Source organism: Centroberyx affinis, unplaced genomic scaffold, assembly GCF_046629955.1.
Source record: "Centroberyx affinis isolate AG114_WGS23_722 - 3 ecotype Tasmania unplaced genomic scaffold, CSIRO-AGI_Caff_v1 ptg000200l_1, whole genome shotgun sequence".
Classification (NCBI taxonomy): Eukaryota; Metazoa; Chordata; class Actinopteri; order Beryciformes; family Berycidae; genus Centroberyx; species Centroberyx affinis.
Window position 1 is genome coordinate 93,018 of NW_027278893.1, and position 21,318 is coordinate 114,335.

General features: G+C 43.1%; 1 protein-coding gene across 1 annotated transcript in view; it reads left to right on the forward strand.

The window, feature by feature from the left end:
* The window catches only part of LOC139660673 (diacylglycerol kinase zeta-like), a 59,725-nt gene that overhangs the window by 15,222 nt on the left and 23,185 nt on the right, over positions 1–21,318 (forward strand). Inside the window, 16 exon segments of the mRNA XM_071538881.1 lie at positions 11,319–11,427; positions 12,775–12,870; positions 13,051–13,128; positions 13,209–13,265; positions 13,468–13,536; positions 13,679–13,750; positions 14,999–15,115; positions 16,703–16,777; positions 17,270–17,371; positions 17,524–17,606; positions 18,258–18,318; positions 18,499–18,612; positions 19,081–19,221; positions 19,748–19,826; positions 20,455–20,510; positions 20,612–20,674. Of these exon segments, the coding sequence (XP_071394982.1) occupies positions 11,319–11,427; positions 12,775–12,870; positions 13,051–13,128; positions 13,209–13,265; positions 13,468–13,536; positions 13,679–13,750; positions 14,999–15,115; positions 16,703–16,777; positions 17,270–17,371; positions 17,524–17,606; positions 18,258–18,318; positions 18,499–18,612; positions 19,081–19,221; positions 19,748–19,826; positions 20,455–20,510; positions 20,612–20,674 (1,372 nt within the window).

The following is a 21,318-nucleotide window of genomic DNA, read 5'->3' on the forward strand; positions in this document are numbered from 1 at the left end:
ATTCTTAGAAAACGTCATCACCACTAGGACTGACTCTTGGTCCTAGGAAGCTTTGTGACTACAGCTCCAGACTTTCATCCATGCTCATCTGGTGGAATATGGCCGAAGAGTTTGATGAGACAGTGTGAGGTTGATGGAGCTGCTGGGATTTGGCTTTAACTCTAAAACCACTGGCCTAGTACAGTGGTTCTCAACGTGGGCTCCGGGGACCACCAGGGGTCCCTGAGGGGGTTCCAGGGGGCCCCCAGGAAATTGATGAATTGTTAAACTTCACCATTACTTAATTTATAAGAAGTTAACACAATTAGAGAATGTAGAATAATGACTGCTTTGATCATAGTTTCACTGTTATCTCTCTACCTACAATACAGATAGTCATGGAATTCTGGACAAAATCATACATACAGTTATCAATACGTTGCCGTATTGATAATTGTATTTCTATCTTTTTATTTATTTTGACACTCCTCTGTTATGTAGTGATTATGATATATGTTGACACCTCCTTGACAACCAGATGGTACATCTCAAGGGGTTTATCCTAATAAATAAATTTTGAGAATAACCAACGATAAATATATTCTCAGATTTGGGTCCGAGAGACAAAATCTCATCAAATGGGGGTCCGAGGCTCTAATGTGAACTAAATTAGGGGTCCTTTATATGAAAAAGGTTGAGAATCACTGGCCTAGTAGACCAGTGGTTTGGAATAATTTCTTCTAGAACACCAGTGTCATTTTAGTTTTTCCTATCACCATAATTAACCATAAAGAGTCTAAACCCAGCAATGTATTTCCACAGTCAGAAGCTCCTACTGTCTGTTCTACTGCAGGTTTGAAGTCATAGGCTCCCATTGTTTACAATAATACATTAAAAACAGCTCAAACGGCTGCCTTCGGTAACATAATGTTGAACAACACTTGTTTTTTCTCCTAACATGACTTTATAACGCCAAAATCATTGAAATTGCAATCATATCAAACGCTGTTCCATTCTGCCAGAATTCAGTGTGAAGAGATCATTTGCCTTCCACTCTGCTTTAAGTTTCGTTTTGCCTCTTCACTTCACTAACACGTAACTAACACTGTGCAGTAATAGAAGAAGTGAAACTAGTCCCCATTCAACTCGATAATTAGCTGTGTGATCAAGTCAGTTAGGAAAAACTGCAATACACTTGCTGTTCAACATGATGAGTTACATTAGTCAGTGCAGCAGTTTGTCTCTGAGCTGTTTTTAATGTACTGCTGATAAGAATGGGAGCCTGTGAGTTCAAACCTGCAGCAGAACAGACAGTAGGAGCTTCTGACTGTGGAAATACATCAATGGGTGATAATTGTGATATGAAAAAACAAAAATGACACCGGTGTTTTCCTTTTAAAGGAGAATCAAAGGCAGGAGACTTACTGCTGCACCACCTCTGCTCATTATGACTGTTAGATAGTGTTTAAGTGAAACTCTTCAAACCTAATCATTATGGACGTCTGTTTGAAGTTTTAAGGCCTTGTGCCTGTTCAGACACTGTGGTTCCCTGCTAGGACCGAGCACGCTCACTTCCTGCTATACAAAGTCCCAATTAATATTGATGAATTTTCTTTGTCTGTGATATTGGTGATCTGTCAGTCACTTGGCCACTTGCTTTGTCGACCTGTAAACCTGCCAACCGGACATAAATATTCATGAGGGAAGTCATTATAATCTTCCACAGGCCGCGAGCTTTGGAAATATCTAGCGCCTCTTTCATGTCTGTTCCATTACACAGATATTTCCCCTGTAAGACATTAGTTCATTCACATATTCTGCAGCAGGTGGGGGTTTGCTGCCTTGCTCAAGGGCTCCTTGATAGTGCTGGGCCAAATGGCTAAAATCAATATCCCTCCAATTATAAGGATTGTTTTCGTGATATATATATACAGCTCTGGAAAAAATTAAGAGACCACTGCAAAATTATCAGTTTCTCTGGTTTTACTATTTATAGGTATGTGTTTGAGTAAAATGAACATTTTTGTTTTATTCTATAAACTACTGACAACATTTCTCCCAAATTCCAAATAAAAATATTGTCATTTAGAGCATTTATTTGCAGAAAATGACACCTGGTCAAAATAACAAAAAAGATGCAGTGTTTCCAGACCTCGAATAATGCAGAGAAAACAAGTTCATATTCATTTTTAAACAACACAATACCAATGTTTTAACTTAGGAAGAGTTCAGAAATCAGTATTTGGTGGAATAACCCTGATTTTTAATCACAGCTTTCATGCGTCTCTCCACCAGTCTTTCACATTGCTGTTGGGTGACTTTATGCCAATAAATTACAATATTTTTATTTGGAATTTGGGAGAAATGTTGTCAGTAGTTTATAGACTAAAACAAATATGTTCATTTTACTCATTTTACTCAAATACCTACCTATAAATAGTAAAACCAGAGAAACTGATAATTTTGCAGTGGTCTCTTAATTGTTTCCAGAGCTGTATATCACGATATGGCTTATGTATGCAAAATCACATTCTAAATAACCAAATTGATGTTCATCGCATTGAACTGTATGGTGATGTCAACAAAACTTAAATTTTCAAATAATATATGTTTCATATCTCCTTTTGACAATTTTTCAATAAAATTAGCTTGTTAGCTGTATCACAACATCAAAATAGCTTCATATCGTCACAATGATTCCACTGAAAGACACTAAACCGATAATATTGAATTACTGCCCAGCCGTAGTTCTTGACTGTATTTTTACATCTGTATATTTATTGACTGATGGAGACTTTTGTCCAGGTGGTCTGCCTCTCTGACCTTTAGGTTGTCTGAATTGTAACTGTGGCCTCAGACCTGCCCACATAAAGTAATATTGTAGCTAGTTATTGGCTATCTATAACCAGATGTTTGTAAATGCTACGGCTAGTAGGCTATCACCCGTATTGCAGCTGGCAAGCCAACAATAGCGTCATAATTAGCTGTCAGCCCTGCTTTTGTCCAGCTAGTGTTTACTCTTTGATACCGTTGTTTGGTTGTGCTGAGGTCGGCGTGTTAGCTCGGTCAACAGAGACAGAAACAGATAGCTGTGCTTTGGTTTAACTTTATACATTGACGTAAGGAACGGGGCTATTTTGGTCTCCATATGAAACTGGGCTGCTAAGCGTTGGATTACCTCGTTGTGAAGGGTAGGCCTGGGGATGCCAGCCCGGCCCCGGGCGAGCGAGCGAGGACGGTAACCCGATCACTGTGATTGGCTGACGGTCAGACAGGTTGCAGGTGAGGCGGCAGAGTGAAAGTGAGGAGGAGTTTCTATAAATAGCGTGGTTTCCCAGCGCCGGGCGGGTCACAGCAGTCTGCATGTCACTAATCTGCTGTTGCTGCTGGCCAGTCACCCTGGTGATAATCAGTCAGAGAAGCAGCGCTACCTAGCCTCATTCTGTGAAGTGCTGCTCGCGTCACGTCCTGCAGCTAAGCCGGTGTCACTAGTCCCATTGATCCCTAAAGTACAACATGAATCAGGCTAACCACAGTGTGCCTCAACAGAAAACTAGAAGCCCTGAGAACCTCAACAACTCTGTTGAGGTAAAACTGAGCCACGGAGGCCCGAGAGTCTGCAGGTTTTCACTCCAACCAAACATTACACTGGGTGACTGCACTAATTAGCTCCTCCTCTGGTTGAAGTTGTGCTAATCAGTGAAATCAGCTGGAGTAGTGTTTGGCTGGAGACTCTCGGCCCTCCTTGGCTCATGGTTTGACACCTCTGCCCTTGAGTAGAGTGTTTTCTCCACAGGTTCTAACTGGTTAGCCAGAGCAAGTCTGAGTCAATGAGTGTGAGTAGTTCATTCTCTGATAGTGGATCATTTAGGGTCCCAGTCCGACTCTGGCTGATCTGCCCACAGTAAGGCCAATTTACTCCCAGGAAACTAACAGCCAGGGTGGGATAGCGAGCAGGGATACGTCTTTCAACTGGACAACCCAGTTCAATTCTAATAATAATAATGATAACAATAAAGCCACACAGCAAACAAACAAAAGGAGTAAATAACAGACAAGGGAACAAGGCAAGGATTACCCCTCCTACCCCCCACCCTGCTGAAGTGTCCTTGAGCCACTGAATCAGAGTTTCTGCTGTTCGGTGCTCTGCTGCCTGTAGGTGGGCTCTGGATCAGCGAAGCAGACACAGACCAATTACTGGTTTAATGTTTTGTTTAGAGGGTGAGAAGCCAGTGGGAGGTCGTGGCCCTAATTACTGTTGTTGTCTCTGTCACAACAGTGATGACAGCTTCCTGTTGTCCTGCTGGTCCCCCTGTGGAGAAAACCCCCCAGGTCCTCTGGGGTTTTAATAATTCATGCTCCCTGTTCCTGTCGGGTTAAGACGGGTGGTTTGAAGCATCAGTAGCGCTGGCATTTCTATAACACAGTGATATAGACTGCAGGCAGAACTTGAAAATAAATCACACTTTATGTGTAAAAAAATATTTTTTAAAGGTAATATAGATGACCTGCTGAGCTTTCAAACCAAGACCAAGCTGGATTACGATGTGTCCACTGCTTGGTCCAAACCATGGGCAGCAATATTTACATTTGCCATGTTGTTGTACATCAAGTAAATTCCAGGTGCTTAGCAATGCTACCTACCCTTGTTTGAGTGACATATCTGGCAACCAATAAAACTTAACGCTCAAAAGTTGAGTGCATTGGTACACCTTGTTGTAGACCGTCACCTTCCAGCTGCAGCTGGACAGGAGCTCTAGCTCGCTTAGCATTTATTGGCTATTTATTTCAAACCCCTCCCCTTATGTGAATGTGCTCTTAGCTGGATTGGAAACTGCTACATAGACAGAGCAAGTTGATAACTGGGCTTTAATGGGCCTTGGAGAGAGTGGTGAACAATGTGGTGATCAGCAGGTAGCTGATGTTCTGCTGGATGGATCATGTCTAGTGGTTCAGCTCAGACTGTGGGTTTAAAAGAGACCTAGCGCTCAGAATTGTTTTTTGGTCTTGTTTTAAGGACCAAGGACACAGCTTATTGAATACGTAAAGCTCTAACTTATTTTCCACCTTCCCATTTGATAGTAAGTGCTGCTTCCCAAGTTAGCATTAGACTCTAGGTTTCCTAGCTCTAGACCGAAAGCTGACTGATTTTTGCGCCCAACAGCCACAGAGGAGCATTTCAGAAGGCCGCCTCCTCCCTGCGTCCAAAATGGACACCTTTTTCCGCCGTCACTTTAAGAGGAAGGAGGCCGGTCTGCAGGGCGATAAGGAGGCCAAGTCCTGCCGCCAGCGCAGGCCGAGCGTGGCCGTCCCGACCAGCAAGGCCCGCCGCAGGTCCAGCGTGGGCCTGCCGTCCTCCAGCCTGGCCCAGCGCCGCCGCTCCAGCCTCCAGCTGCAGGGGGGCCTGCCGTTCGCCGGGGGGCGCTGTGCGGGCGGTGGGCGGCTGGCCAAGGCGGCCAGTCACGGTAAATGGGCGGGGCATGTCCGCAGGCGCTCCAGCACCACCACCCCCAGCGTCAACCCGCGATTCGCCGTGCGCCGGAGGAAGGTGGGGAAGCTGCGGACCATCGACACCCACCTGCTGGGACCGTCCATGCTGCTGGCCAGCCTGATCCAGATGGCCGAGGAGGAGGAGGAGGAAGGGATGGGGGCGGGGCTACCGGCCGGAGAACAGCAGGTGGAGGTGAGGGGCGGAGCCAGCGACAGGAGGATGCTCTCGCGCTCTAGCAGCCTCCACTCAGACGGAGACGATGACATCAGTGATTACTCCACCCCTAACGACAGCCAATCAGAAACCAGCCAGCTGTCTGAGGCTGAGCAGCTAGCGGAGGAGGATGACGACACTTCCTGGTGTCCCGATCGGCACGCCGCCCTCTCCCCTTCCTCCTCGCCCTCCTCCTCGGCGCTGGAGGTGCTGACCAAGACTCCCCAGCTGCCGTCGACGTGGCGGCCCCTCCTCCGCGCTCCTCGCTGCCTGAGGAGGAACTCGTCTCGCATTTTGACGGGAGACTCCGCCCCCTACAGCCGGCATCGCGCCTCCAGCCAGAGGAGGAAGAGAAGGATCTCCAGCATCTCCAAGGCTGGAAGCCCCTGGCCAGGAAGAGGCCCTCCGCTGCCCAACCGCAGGAGCTCGGTCTGCTACCTCGGCCACCCGGCCCTCTACCGGGGCCCCGGCTCCCTCAGCCCGCTGGGGGCCCACCAGTACGACCCCCGCCTGGAGAGCTGGAGTGGCTTCCTGCTGTATGTAGTCCTGACCTCCTTCATGCTGTAGTACAGGCTGCTGGTTGTGCTGAGCTTGTTTTGGTGTTCGTGGGAGAAACACTGCTATCCTCAGCCTGACTGGTTAGGACAAACACTTTGTTTCCATTCAGTGTGGCTGTAGTTTTATTTCACTGATGTCCGAGTCCATTAGTCGATTTGTACACAAATTTCAGGGGGGATATTGGGGTCTTATGGAGCCAAACAATTTGATAGTGGCAAAGACAGCATGGAGGGAAGGGGACCAGCTGTTTACCCTTTTGTTTATATTGTAACAGCACGAAGGTGATTCTATATTTAAAAGACATGCAAGTTAGGGATGTTAGGTATCAGATACTCCTGCCAGTGCCCTTAACCAAGGCACTGTTCTCAGAATTGGAGCTGTGTGTGCGTGCACGTGTGTTTACATTCGTTTCAGTTTTAGCAGTTATCCGTTTCCTTTACCAGCATATTACCACCCAAAGCAGTAATCAAATTATGAGCCACTGCACAAAATTCAAATTCTTTGTGCTCTAAGTCCCATGATCCTTAGTCAAATTTTATTTGGGCTTACGTGAGAACGACACACAAAGAGCTTCCTCCCTTTGACGGTGATTACCTGCCACTTGAACAACAAACTTCAAACTAGGTTAATCTTGACTTTGCGTTTATTTTGTTGCCTGGCAACATCCCGTTGAGGATGAAATGTATGGCAAATATATGCAGGTTTTGCTGTGCCATCAACCAATAAAAAAACATGCATCCGTATCAATGCAGGTGCGTGTGCTGAAAACTACAGACGTACTATATTCTCTAAAATGACAAAATATCAGTAATAAGTGGCTTACACATTTCTTGATTAAATGATATCTGTGTGCCATAAAGAGGGATGAAAGGGGGATGGCAGTGTTACTAAGGGGATGGTTTTTGACCATGTTTATTTCAAGGGGGATAGCATCCCCTCTCCCTCCTCAAATCGACTACTGTCCGAGTCCAATAGTAAATGACTGAGAAAGTCTATATGCTGCTGGGTAAGTAATAAATATGCAGCTTGGCAAACGCCATGAGCTAGATATCGCATAATTGAATGGGTCTTTCACATATGATGCGGTTTGCTCACCTCTTGACTAGATGCTTGGTGAAGTTGGGGTAGTGCAAAAAAAAAAAAAATCAGTGCTCAAGAAGCAGGGAGAAGAGCCATTCCCAGGGTCGATATCTTGTTAGTGTTGTGTGTAAATATAACATCCAAATTATCATCTAAAATATAACATCCAAAGTTCATAGATTGCTAATCTCCACTGCATTTTATTACACACCTACTTGGCTAGAAGTGTGCTTCCAGGAGAGAGCTTTTCTACCGGGGAAATTGTGTTCAAGAAGCAGGGAGAAGAGCCATTCCCAGCTCGATATCTTGCTGGAAGGAGAGTCTGTCTGGGCAACTGAAAATATAACATCCCATGGTCAGAGATCCCACTTGGTTAGATGCTCAGTTAGTTAGAAACAGGAGCAACCCTACTTCAAAAGCAGAAGGAGCGAGGTGCAATCTATTTACGGTGGATGGCCAGTGCCTAAGCCCCTCTGTTCTGTGAAACAGTTTTGGTCAGAGCTCTGGGTAAACATCTACACACAACCAGCCTAACCTCTACTGATGTCCCCATACACTTCAGACTTAATTGTGTTGTATAATTTGGAAATTTCTGCTACTGTCACTAAGAAACTTCCCTCCATTTCCTTTCCCTTCCTGCCTGGCTATTTCCCTTGTTTGTATTGGAGGCTTGAGGGTTTCATCACAACATGTTGCTAGGCTGAAATTTGAGCTGGACACAGTGGAAAAGCCATTGGAAATAATGGGTCTTAGAGCTCAGGGGTGGAGTTATCACGTCCTATGTGAAAGTCCCTTAACCCTCATCCTACCAACATATTTAACAAACAAGGACTACCGACCAAGAATAAACTACTGTAAGAAACAACCATCATAGCAAAATGTTAACTTATTTCTTCTCAAAACATTATTAGTTATGTAATTAATGTCATCTGAAAAAAACAAACAGATTATTATTATTTTAGGAAAGTTACAGTTAATTAAATGATGTATTGTATTTCTGACTTTGAACATCATCTTACCTTAGGAATCAGAATCAGAAATCAGAATCAGAAATACTTTATTGATCCCCGAGGGGAAATTGGGTTACATTGCAGCTGCTCACATTGTAGAAGTGAATATATACAAGCGTAGAGAAATTATAAGAAATTATAAGAAAAATAGAAATACGAAAGTAAGAAATATGTAAAATATGTGCATTATACTACAATATATAACAGTGAGAATAAAAATAATAATAATAATATAGAAATAAGAGAAATAAGAATTCTGTACAATATGCATCATACTCCAATATATACATACACCAGTGTAAATAATTAAATAATTAATACGTATTGCACAGTTGAATTATTGCAGTTGGATTATTGCACAAAAAAATAGGTATTGCACAGTTAGATATAAGTTATAAGTTATGGGTTATAACTGCTGACAGGGTGAAATAAGTTCAAGAGCTAGTCTTCTGACTCAGAGTGTCTGACACTCTGAGGGAGGAGTTGAAAAGTTTGATGGCCACAGGCAGGAATGAGTTCCTGTGGCGCTCTGTGGTGCATCTCGGTGGAATGAGTCTTGCACTGAATGTGCTCCTGTGCTTGACCAGCAAGTCATGGAGCGGGTGGGAGACATTGTCCAAGATGCCATGTAACTTGGACAGCATCCTCCTCTGTGACACTGCCACCAGAGAGTCCAGCTCCACCCCCACAACGTCACTGGCCTTGCGGATCAGTTTGTTGAGTCTGTTGGCGTCTGCTGCCCTCAACCTGCTGCCCCAGCACACCACAGCAAACAGGAGAGCACTGGCCACCACAGACTCATAAAACATCCTCAGCATTGTCCGGCAGATGTTGAAGGACCTCAGCCTCCTCAGAAAGTAGAGGCGGCTCTGGCCCTTCTTGTAGAGAGCTTCAGTGTTCTTAGCCCAGTTCAGTTTATTGTCAATGTACACTCCCAGGTACTTGTAGTCCTCCACAGTGTCCACACTGACCCCCTCGATGGAAACAGGGGTCACCGGTGTCTTGGCCCTCCTCAGATCCACAACCAGCTCCTTAGTCTTTGCCACGTTGAGCTGCAGATGGTTCTGCTCACACCATGTGACAAAGTTTCCCACCACAGCCCTATACTCAGCCTCCACACCCTTGCTGATACATCCAACTATAGCAGAGTCATCAGAGAACTTCTGAAGATGGCAGGACTCTGTGTTGTAGTTGAAGTCCGTGGTGTAGAGGGTGAAGAGGAAGGGAGATAGGACTGTCCCCTGCGGGGCCCCAGTGTTGCTGACCACTCTGTCTGACACACAGTGTTGCAAGCGCACATACTGCGGTCTGCCAGTCAGGTAGTTGACAATCCAGGACACGAGGGGGGCATCCACCTGCATCGCTGTCAGCTTCTCACCCAGTAGAGCCGGCCGGATGGTGTTGAAAGCACTGGAGAAGTCAAAAAACATGATCCTCACAGTGCTCGCCGGTTTGTCCAGGTGGGCGTAGACGCGGTTTAGAGCAGTATTTAGGGTCACAGACCACATGAGGAAATCTGTGTCTGCTGCATCTGTGTCTGTCTCCTTCAAAATGACTGACAGAGTGCCCCTACCCCCCCTGACAGTGTGTGATACTTTAAATTCGGACCCATGGCAAACATGAACTCAATAAATAGTTCCATCTATTAAAACTGCATAGGCAGAATTGGGTATTGGTATTTTTAAAAAGCACTAATTAAAACAGAAACAGAAAACAGTGATATGAAGTCATTAGGAACAAATTGAAAAATTGGAATGATATGGGTCTGCGGGTACCCCAGTGGGTAGGATGAGGGTTAAGACGATGAATATCATTCCTGATCCCTGCCTGCTCTCTCCTAGACTTCATGCCAGCGCTCACACAGACAAACAGACAAACAGAAAGGTCCCAGATAAACACGATGATACAGTTTCCCTTGTTATACAAACCAATCAGATGAGTGACAGACAGAGATTCTGCAGCCGGCAGAATCGTTCTCCATGGAGCTAGCTCATTAGCGGCTAGCGCTAACAATGGCATGACTGACTCACCAACTAAACACTGATTCCAGAAGCACCACTCTGTTGCTAAGGTTGATGTGTGTGTGTGTGTGTGTATGTGTGTGTGTTGTGGTGTCTGATGCCTGAGCAGTTGACCAGGATCTCAGAACAAAGTATGTCAGTAGCCTACACTGTGTTGCTGCTGAAGTTTTGTGAAATGAGCACAGCGTCTTAAAAAAACAAACAGCGTGCTCTGTGCACAAATAAAGTTTCCCCGTCAGGAGAGGATCAGGTGGAGAAGACATAACTAGAAACAGGAAGTAGTTTGACACTGAAATAGCGCGTTGGAAAGGATGTGGAGGTCGGGGGGGGGGCGGAGAGGCGACAGTTCAATTCCCTACTTATAACAAGAAGTTTTCATTTATTTAACCAAAACCTGAACCTAACCTTAACCAAACTGTTTTACTTGCCTAAACATTAGCTAACTTTTTGAAGTGATGAACAGGTGAAAGTGGCGTGTCCAATTTGTGGTATTATCACATAATCCTTTTTATGGTGGAAATGAAGGAACATAATCTTCACATTATTCGTGTCCACAACAACGTAATCTGAATTTCAGAGTTTGTGCTCATTTCATGAAGTTTGATGAGACTGTGTTGGGGGACAGGCAAGACCGCAAAGACGATCTGAGCTGAAGCCTGAACACACATGACACCACTATCTTCCCTAGAAGCAGAGTAGGGGTTTCTGGCACAACTTCACCTACTTCCAAGGTGCATGGAGAAGGGAAAAAGGTCTAAAAAGGTCAAAACTCCAGCAACACTTGTAGTATATAGAACAAATTTATTGTTAGACCAACGCGTTTCGGCTTGTGGGAGTTTTTACCTTTTTAGACCACTATCTTCCCTCTAATTTCTCACCCTAAATTGCACAGTTGTACATAATAAATAAAGAATATAGTTGATATTCTATCCCTTTAAAAGGCCTTTTGTCCTCCTGTGGTTTCAGGAAAGCCATTGCGAAGTCTGGTCTGCAGCATGTTGGGACGCAGCCCGGCGTGTCGACGCCCGGCCGGACCGACCCGCAGCTGGAGCCCAGCAGCACCGTGGACTGGAGCGTGAGTCTCCACACAACATGTGACCAACAACTCATGAAGACTAGCATCTAACATCAATAACTGTAGAACAATGAAAGTATTATAGGAGAACACTGGCTGATTGATTGATTGATTGATTGATTTTGACAGATTTTCAAATATACATAAGTTTGATACACACAATAAACACAATAAACACACAATGAAGTCAAAAATACGTATTTCCATTGTGGCCCTCGTTGTACAAAGCAATGGGTCTGTCTTTTACCTGGACTCACCTCATCAGTGTCCCTAATATTCATTCATAATAATAATAATAATGATAATAAACTTTATTTGTATAGCACCTTTCATACAAGAAATGCAGCTCAAAGTGCTTTACAACAAAGTAATCACATGCACCAAGTGCCTCATGTAAAACTTGATAATAATAGCGAAAATAAGATAAAGATGAGAATAGAATACATAGAATGCATCTTCACATGAAAATAGACATAGAATGAGCATAAAAACAGGGATAGAATGCCATAATTAATGTAAAATAAGATGGAGAATAAAACCCACTTGATAATAATAATAAAAATAAAGTTTTAGTTAGTTTTAGTTTAGAGTACATAGAATGCATAAAATCAAGTAAAGTAAAACATTTTAAAAGTAGTGCAGCAGGGCATAAGTGCACTCAGGGAACAAAGCGGGACTTGGAGCGCTGCAGAGTGTTATGTGTCATGGAGGAAAACAATGACAGAACCGCTGAGTCAGCACAGGACAGACTGGTGTCCTCAAGCTATGAATATTATTTATTAATTATGTTCTCTTACCTTCTGAATAATATGAATATCTTTAAAATGGTTTCTCTATATTTAATACAGATTCTGAATTTGTGGGAAAGATTTAAATCAGCCAATGAGAACAGCCGGATTGTTGCTGTTAAACTTTTAAACTGTTAAGCTTTGATGTGCAATATTCAAACAGTACAATAATTACAGTGCAATACCTATATTCTGTATTTGATTCTGATCTTATCTTTTTCTTCTACTGTTTTCTATTTAGTAGTGTTACATATATATATATACACAGTACTGTACAGTAAGAGTTTTTATATAAATTGTGTCTTAGATGTTTATTCATTTTTTTCCTGCATAAGTGTGTCAGTAGACTGCTCTTTATAGTACATTTTTTTATATTTGGAAACTTTTCATTTAATTATTTTTGAAAGCATCTTCGCTTTACTTTTTTCTTTTACATGTGCCTAAGACTTTTGCACTGTACTGTATATATTACTGTTTTTATTGGTTTATATTGTTTTTATTCTTTTCTGTCTTTTAACAAAGTACACAAGCAACCACTGACTGGTTTTATCTGTCTCAGGACAACGCTCAGTTCGGAGACCACATCTGGTTCGAGACCAGCGGGTCCGGAGACTTCTGTTACGTCGGAGAGCAGTACTGCATCGCTAAGACGCTGGTAAGCCAGAACGCTGGGTGAGAGCGCCCCCTGTGGTCAGAGTCGCCACACTGCCCGGGCAGGACCTGAACTGAAGCTCTACTGTCTTCTCCTGGTCAAACTTAACACCAGCTGGAGGATATTTAGATAATACAGCTGTTATATAACTGTTTATACACATCTTCTCTGATTTGTCCATAGCAAAAATCAGTGGCGAGGAAGAAGTGTGCTGGATGCAAGATATCGGTCCACACCATGTGTATGGAGCAGCTAGAGAAGGTAAAAGCAGGACCAATCTCTGGATCGACAGCTTTAATCTGAGTTTTTTTCTTCTCTTATTCTCCTGTCTTTCTGTCCAGATTAATTTCAGGTGCAAGCCGTCTTTTAGGGAGCCAGGATCTCGAGCCATTCGAGAGGTTAGTCCTGACTGGAGTTTGTCTAAACTGCTGTGTTTTGGTGTCATTTTTCCTCTCAGACTCTAAAAAACTACTACAACCCACAAAGGGATCTGACCAAATTCAGTGTGAAACATAAATGCAGAAAATCAAACAGGGTGTGAATACTTTTTTTATGTCTGTAAATCTGCTGCCATATTGTGAATACACTGTCGTATTTCAGTCCAACGTTGTGCGACACCACTGGGTCCACAGGAGGCGTCAGACAGGAAAGTGTCGACAGTGTGGGAAGGTGAGCCGCCGTCTGTCTTCACGATGCAGCACAGACAAAACAAAGCCTTAGTGTTAATACGTTATCAAAAGTTTCAACCTTTTTTCCCTCAAAGGATTCAGAGCCTGAGAGCTAACTGAGTCTCTTATTTGACCCCCAACAGGGATTCCAGCAGAAGTTTTCATTCCACAGCAAAGAGATCGTTGCCATCAGCTGCTCCTGGTGCAAACAGGCAGTAAGTCCTGCAGCCTGCTGTTAGATGCAGAGCAGTAACATGCTGCTGTAATGCTGCGCTCCAGAGAGGCTGGAAAGCATACATAGGGTTCCTACGCAGGTCTGGAAAGTCTGGGAAAATATTAAAAAATGAATTTGCTCATTTCCAGGTCTTGAATAGTTTGGGAATTTAAAAAAATGTCTGGAAAAGTATGGAAAATGTTGCGGTTCAGGTCCGATACACACATATTCTAGCTTTTATGTTGTTGTAGAGCCACTTTGGGTCCACAGTTTTTGTTGATGTGCAGAATAATGTTCAGATAGAGGGACGCTTTTATTACCCAGCCGCTGTCAGCATGCATTATATCAAATACAGACCAAAATCAAATCCAGTCGAGAACATAGGGTCTAGGAAAAATATGGAATTTTAAAATGGAAACCGTGTAGGAACCCTGCCAATCATCTCACATATTCTGATATTTGTCGCTGTGAAGAACAATCTTCATCTATACAGTGATATGACCTAGTTAGCAGGGGCAAGATGTCTATCTGCGTAAATCATATTGAACACCAGACAAAATCTTCAAAACAAATCAAGGTCTGGAAAAAGTGTGGAATTTTTAAATTGAAAATGTGTAGGAACCCTGCATACAGCATGTAACGGCCCTTCAAGTTGAAATGTCAAATAGGCAAAATTTATCAACCCCGAGTTTTCTGACATGCTATTATACTTGAGTTCAATTTTCAGCATTGTTGGGCTGATATTCGATAATATTGAATATCACGATATTTCATGAATATTTCAATATATTCTGAGATACTGAATATCGCCCCATGAATATTGCCCCACTTTTAAATTTATAAACCTATAATCTACTAGTGGTAGGACAGTAAAAAGATACAAATAATCATAATTGTAGTGAAAAATGTATCATTTTACTTCAAGTGGGCCATTGGCCATTGTTTCCTCCTATGCTTGAATAGTAAGATACAATTTTTAGGCTATTAATAATAATAATTATTAGTTATAGCCTAGGAATTTGATGTAATTTAGAAGAAATAAAATACAAAAAAAGGGGAAAAAATGAAAACCATGATGGTCTTAAAAAGAGTGTTGGTGGTGAACTCTCCACTACAGACATGCAATTCTGCCTCAATCTCACCTCCGGTTTTGTTTGCAAAGCAAAGCAGCTGTAGATGTTAAATGAAGCTGTCAGGTGACTTCCTGTCTGTTCAGTATCACAGCAGTGTGACTTCCTGTCTGTTGCAGTATCACAACAAGGTGACGTGCTTCATGCTGCAGCAGATAGAGGAGTGCTGCTCTCTGGGAGCTCATGCTGCCGTCATCATCCCTCCCACCTGGATCATCAGGGTCCGCAGACCACAGGTACACACACACACACACACACACACACACACACATTCACACACACACACACACACACACACACACACACACACACACACACACACACACATCCACACATGTATTACCGTACTTGTGAGGACTGTCACTGACTACACTGATTCCCTAATTCCTATTCCTAACCTTAACCAACCCTAACTGGAACCAATCCTAATCTTAAGGGAAGATACCAGGAGGGTTAACAAACCTAAACACACGTAACCATGCCTTTATTCCATAACAGCCTGGATATTACACCTTTTTTTTTAGCAAGCTTCCTGTAATTGTTTAGATCATCAGTTTCCCAACATGCCGGGCGCTACACTGAACTCTAGACACCCCCCTAGTGACATTATGTCTGGGTGTGGCTAATTTAAAAAGGGGCGTGGCCAACCGAGGCAGGAGAGAAGAGGAAAAATATTGTTAAACTTACTAACAGTAAGCTAGCTGACTTAAGGGGGGAGGTGTGAGAGAGCCGTCCCTTAACAGCTGTAGTTCACAAAATTACCGCACAAGGATTCATGACGCAATTTTTGAAATGAAACCAATCCTGAAACCAAGACTTAGTAAAACACAAATACCCGAGCAGAGTTTGTATTTCTAACTGGAAGCCCAGACACTCCTCCTATGAACCTGCTAAATTAGATGTATGTTGTTTTTGCGATGTTGCCTTCCTTTAACCCTGAACCCAAGTCCTAACCGTAAACCAATCCCCTTAAAGAAGTGAGGAGTGTAACCGTGAAATCTCTCTGGGTACATGTTGTTGAAACATTAGTAAATTTACTTGATAAACATCTTCCATTTTGCCCAGCCTTCTGGCTTTTTGGTCATAACCCAAACGTTATATTATCATATGTAGTGAAACGAATAATCCTTGCTGCTTCAACAGCTGCAAAAAAGACCATTCTTAAAAGTTGGTTTGAGTATTGTTCTGAATAGAGTCTGGACTGTACTGTTCTATAATATCTGTCTTCTAGAAAAATCTACAGCCAAGGTTAATGGTGCAAAACTTTATCAGACATTATCCACCTGGTCTCATGCTATTGCCTATATTCCTAGGCAGTTCTAACATACAGCTCTTACTTTAATAGCTGTGTTTTTTCTTTTTCTTTTCTTTTTTTCTTTAAAGATCCACTGCAGTGGAAATTGTGTTTTTCAGTATGTTAATGTAAAATTGCCCAAAATGTCTGAACTGTAGTTGTGTGAAAATGAAATTTAACACAATTGTACTGGCGCTTTAATGTTTGGTCTTTACTTTTTTAATTACATGTTATTTCCGTAACAGCACATGCTTTCCTGACAAATAACATTTTTGTTATTTATTTGTTTGCTCGTTTGTTTATATATTTCTGTTTGTTATGATATGTGTCTGTTATTTAATTTGATTCATTTTATTTTATTAATTTATTTTTATTCTATTTTACACTTTATTTCTCACGTTTGCATTCTGCTATGTAAAAAAAAAAAAAAAAAAAAGAAGTGAGGAGCAGCGAAATGTCCTCACCTGGGAGGATTTTCCTGTTATTGTGACAGCCACTCATGCCCAAGTGTTTGTCTTCCCTCCTGTAGTCATCTCTGAAGTCCAGTAAAAAGAAGAAAAGGACGTCGCTAAAATGCAACAAGTCCAGCAAGAAGGGAGCGGAGGTGAGAAACTGAATGAATGAAATGTCTGTATCATGCTCTGTATCATCCCATCCCACATGAGATTGTATATGACATATTAGAAATCTCAAACAGAGCATTGGGTAAGATGTTAACCTTGACTGATTTGTCCTGGACAGCGAGTTGGCTTTATGCTTTGAATCATTAGTCCTATATCAGCAGGGATACGAGTCTGGGTTAGTCTGGCCTTAATAACCCTGAATCTTCTGAAACGTCACTTTAATTAGTATGTCACCCTGAAACCTGAGCTTTCAGGTAGCTCCAGTATATTGAGATCATGTGTCGCATTAAGGTTAATGAATTGGGATAATGTATTGTGATAAGGCTAATTGCTTGGGATAGGTTAAGTCTGGAGTACCAGAGGCAGACGGCAGCATGAGACTTCTAAATGTGTCAGTGGGCTATCTATCACGCCTTCAGTAGCTCCAATCTGCTGGATGTTTCTACTCTGTTTCTACTGTGTGTGTGTCTCAGCTCCAAGATGGCCGCTGGAAGCCCTTCTTGGTTAAGCCCCTCCCCTCCCAGCTCATGAAGCCTGTGCTGGTGTTCGTCAACCCGAAGAGCGGTGGAAACCAGGTATTTGTTCCAATAAATAATAAAACAATTGATGAAATTTTGATCAGAATCAATTGTCATAATGCCAAAAACTAGGAAAATAAGGCCCAGGTTGAAAATAACTGGAATTATCCTTTAAGCTTCTAACAGCAGATGCTTCTGTTTTTTGTCAGGGAGCCAAGATCATCCAGTCGTTCATGTGGTACCTGAATCCTCGCCAAGTGTTTGACCTGACGAAGGGCGGGCCCAGAGAGGGGTACGACAACTCACAACCTCCCAGTCCTCCCAGTCCCCTCAAGTCCTCCTAGTCCTCCCAGTCCCCTCAAGTCCTCCCAGTCCTCCCAGTCCCCTCTTGTCTTCTCCAGTCCCCTCTAGTCCTCCCAGTCCTCTCCAGTCCCCTCTAGGCCTTCCAGTCCTCTCCAGTCCTCTCTAGTCCTCCCATTCCTCTCCAGTCCCCTCTAGTCTACTCCAGTCTCCTCTAGTCTTCCCAGTCCTCTCCAGTCCCCTCGAGTCCTCCCAGTCCTCTACAGTTCCTTCTAGTCTACTCCAGTCCCTTCTAGGCCTTCCAGTCCTCCCAGTCCCCCCCAGTCCTCTACACTCCCCTCTAATTTTCTCCAGTCTCCTCTAATCTTCCCAGTCCTGTCCTCCCATTCCTCTCCAGTCCCCTCTAGTCTTCTCCAGTCCCCTCAAATCCTCCCATTCCTCTCCAGTCCCCTCTAATCCTCCCAGTCCTCTACAGTCCCCTCTAATCCTCCCAGTCCTCTACAGTCCCCTCTAGTCTTCTCCAGTCCCCTCTAGTCCTCCCAGTCCTCTACAGTCCCCTCTAGTCCTCCCAGTCCTTCCTAGTCCTCTCTGGTCGCCCCCAGATCTCCCTGACTGTCCCTGCTTTGCTTTGTGTTTCTTCCAGGTTGGAGCTGTATGCCAAAGTGCCCAACCTCAGGATCCTGGCCTGTGGTGGAGACGGGACAGTGAGTCCAGCATTACTCACGACAATGCAACTGTTACTGCAGTTACAATAGTTATTTGTTGACTATAGATTTTAAATTGTGAAAAAAATGCAGTTGTTGTTAAGAAATATTAAGAGAGTATGTGGCGGTGTGTTCTGTGTGTGTGTGTGTGTGTGTGTGTGTGTGTGTGTGTGTGTCCAGGTGGGCTGGGTCTTGTCGGTGTTGGACCAGCTGAAGCTCCACCCCCAGCCTGCTGTGGCCATCCTTCCTCTGGGCACCGGCAACGACCTGGCGAGGACTCTCAACTGGGGAGGGGTGAGTTCTACTGGAGCTCTACTGGAGCTGTACAGGCACTTTACTGTACCAGAACTCTACTGGAGCTCTACTGGAGCTGTACTGTACCAGATCTCTACTGGAGCTCTACTGGAGCTGTACTGTACCAGAACTCTACTGGAGCTCTACTGGAGCTGTACTGTACCAGAGCTCTACTGTACTAGAGCTCAACTGCAGCTCTATTGGAGCTCTACTGGAGCTCTATTTGAGCTCAACTGGAGCGCTACACAAGCTCTGTTGGAGCTGTACCAGAGCTCTAACAGAGCTCTACTGGAGTTCTCCTGGAGTTTACCAAAGCTCTACTGGAGCTCTATAAAAGCTCTACTGGACCTCTATGGTCCTGTACAGTTGATGTCTAGACTGAGAGGAAAACTGCTCACCATGGCAGATTGTTGTTAGATATGAGTAGACAGGATTCATTGCCCCCCCCCCCCCCCCCACTCTTCCCAGGGTTACACTGATGAGCCGGTAACAAAGATCCTGTCACATGTTGAGGACGGGAACATTGTCCAGCTGGACCGCTGGAACCTGCTGGTGGAACCAAACCCCGAGGCCCGGCCGGAGGAGAGGGACGAGCACCAGACCGACAAGGTCAGTCCACCAATCACAGTCCTACTGTTATAAATACACAAGATCAGTGTATGTACTAACTAAATAGTATTCTATATTATCAAGTTCAGTACTTAATTGCCATCTCAAAATTGTTGATTGGCATTTGTTTTGGTAAGCTCACTTAAAACAGACAGAGCGGGACAAAGGAATGGTAAATAAGAATCACAAGACATAAAACACATACAAACACAAACAGCTAAGACATAACATAGAAGCAAATAAAATACCATAAAACGAAATAAAATACCACAAGTAAAATACCATAAACCGACACATACTGTACGTACCATAAGGATAAAAACAGTATTAAAACAACCACTATACATGCCATATTGCACACTCACTTAAACACTGTATTGCATTAAAGCAGCTTTTGAAAGACACCCATTATATAATTGAGTATATAGGTCTGTTTGTGCTAAGCTGGTGTTTGTCTGAACCTCCTCTACACTCTGTACAGTACCTCTCTGTTGTCTGATGGATGTACATTACTGCTGTTTCTCAGCTTCCTATTGACGTCTTCAACAACTACTTCAGCCTGGGCTTCGATGCACATGTTACACTGGGCTTCCATGAATCTAGAGGTTAGTCCATTAACACACTGCCACACGTTAAACTAGATTTATCAGTACTACATGTTAAACTAGGAGTATCGCTACTACATTTAAACATGGTTTAGTTGGTCCATTAATTAACAATTACATGCTCCCTATCTATCTATATGACCAGTTTACAGACTGTAGACTGTTATTCAAGATGAAAAGGACTAATAATTTGAGGACCCCAATATTTTGTATTGTTGAGTCTCTTGCATATATGCAGCAAATTGTAGATATATAAATATATATATGGAAAAAATCGAATCTGTAAACCTGTCATCAAAGACATTGTTTTCTTGAACCATTCTCCCTATTGTTGTTCTCGTTTTATGTTGTTGTGACATATTATCTCCAAAACTCTATATCCAATTTCCCCACAGGAATCAATACAATTTTGTCTAATCAAATCTAATGTAACGAGACTGGGAAACCAGACAATGGATGGGAATGTAAGCTAAATTTGGCCAAGCCACAGTATGTGCACATCTTCCTTTGTTTTTGCCAAATGCAAGGAAGTAGGCTGTTATTATGTCTTTCAAGCACGTATTGTCAGTTAAGACTTGAGTGCAAAAAATTTGACCCATGTCCTGAAATAGTTCTCTTTGTGTTTTAGAGGCCAACCCAGAGAAGTTTAACAGCCGCTTTCGGAATAAGATGTTCTATGCCGGGGTAAGTGTCTTCACATTGCTCTGCACTTTATTCTATTTACTCCATTTACATTATGTATGTATATAAATGTGTGTGTGTGTGTGTGTGTGTGTGTGTTGCAGACAGCCTTCTCAGATTTCCTCAGCGGTAGTTCTAAAGATCTCGCCAAGCACATCAAAGTTGTGGTGAGTAGTGAAGCAGACACATGTTGATACTGGCTCCGTCTCCCTGCATGGAGAATGCTGCTCTTCACCTGGTTGTACAAGTTACCTGGTTTTGGGCGGGCGCATGTAAACATCAGAATAATAATTTGGTAAGATCAGGCTCCCATTATGAGAAACCTGGTTAAGATGCCCGGCTTACTCCAATATTAAATGGGTTACTGTGGCATGGAAACATCTTACTGCTTTCATCGGTTTTCGCTGTCTGTCAAACTGAGACTCACACTGCATTATGGGTTCAATATGATGTCAACAAAAGACATGGCAGCAAGCAGTACTTACTATTACTGTTAACATTTGTTTCCCCTGTATTAGAAATAACCTGATATTTCTCAGTCAAAGAGAGAGGGGGAATATTGTGTTAACTGGTTTATTAATGGCAACAGGCAGACTCAGCCACAGGGCATCAAAGGTTCAAGGAAACAGTGAACAAGATCTTAACTGGAGTTTGACCAGTAGGTTACTCTGTACATCTAAACCCAGGCATTAATATTGACATGCTAACCTATGAACCTCCTGTTGGCCAGGCCTCAGTAACAGTTGTTTAGCAGTAACCATTAGTGCAAGAGTAGTGTAAGTAACAGTAACAACAGTGTAACAGTAACTGT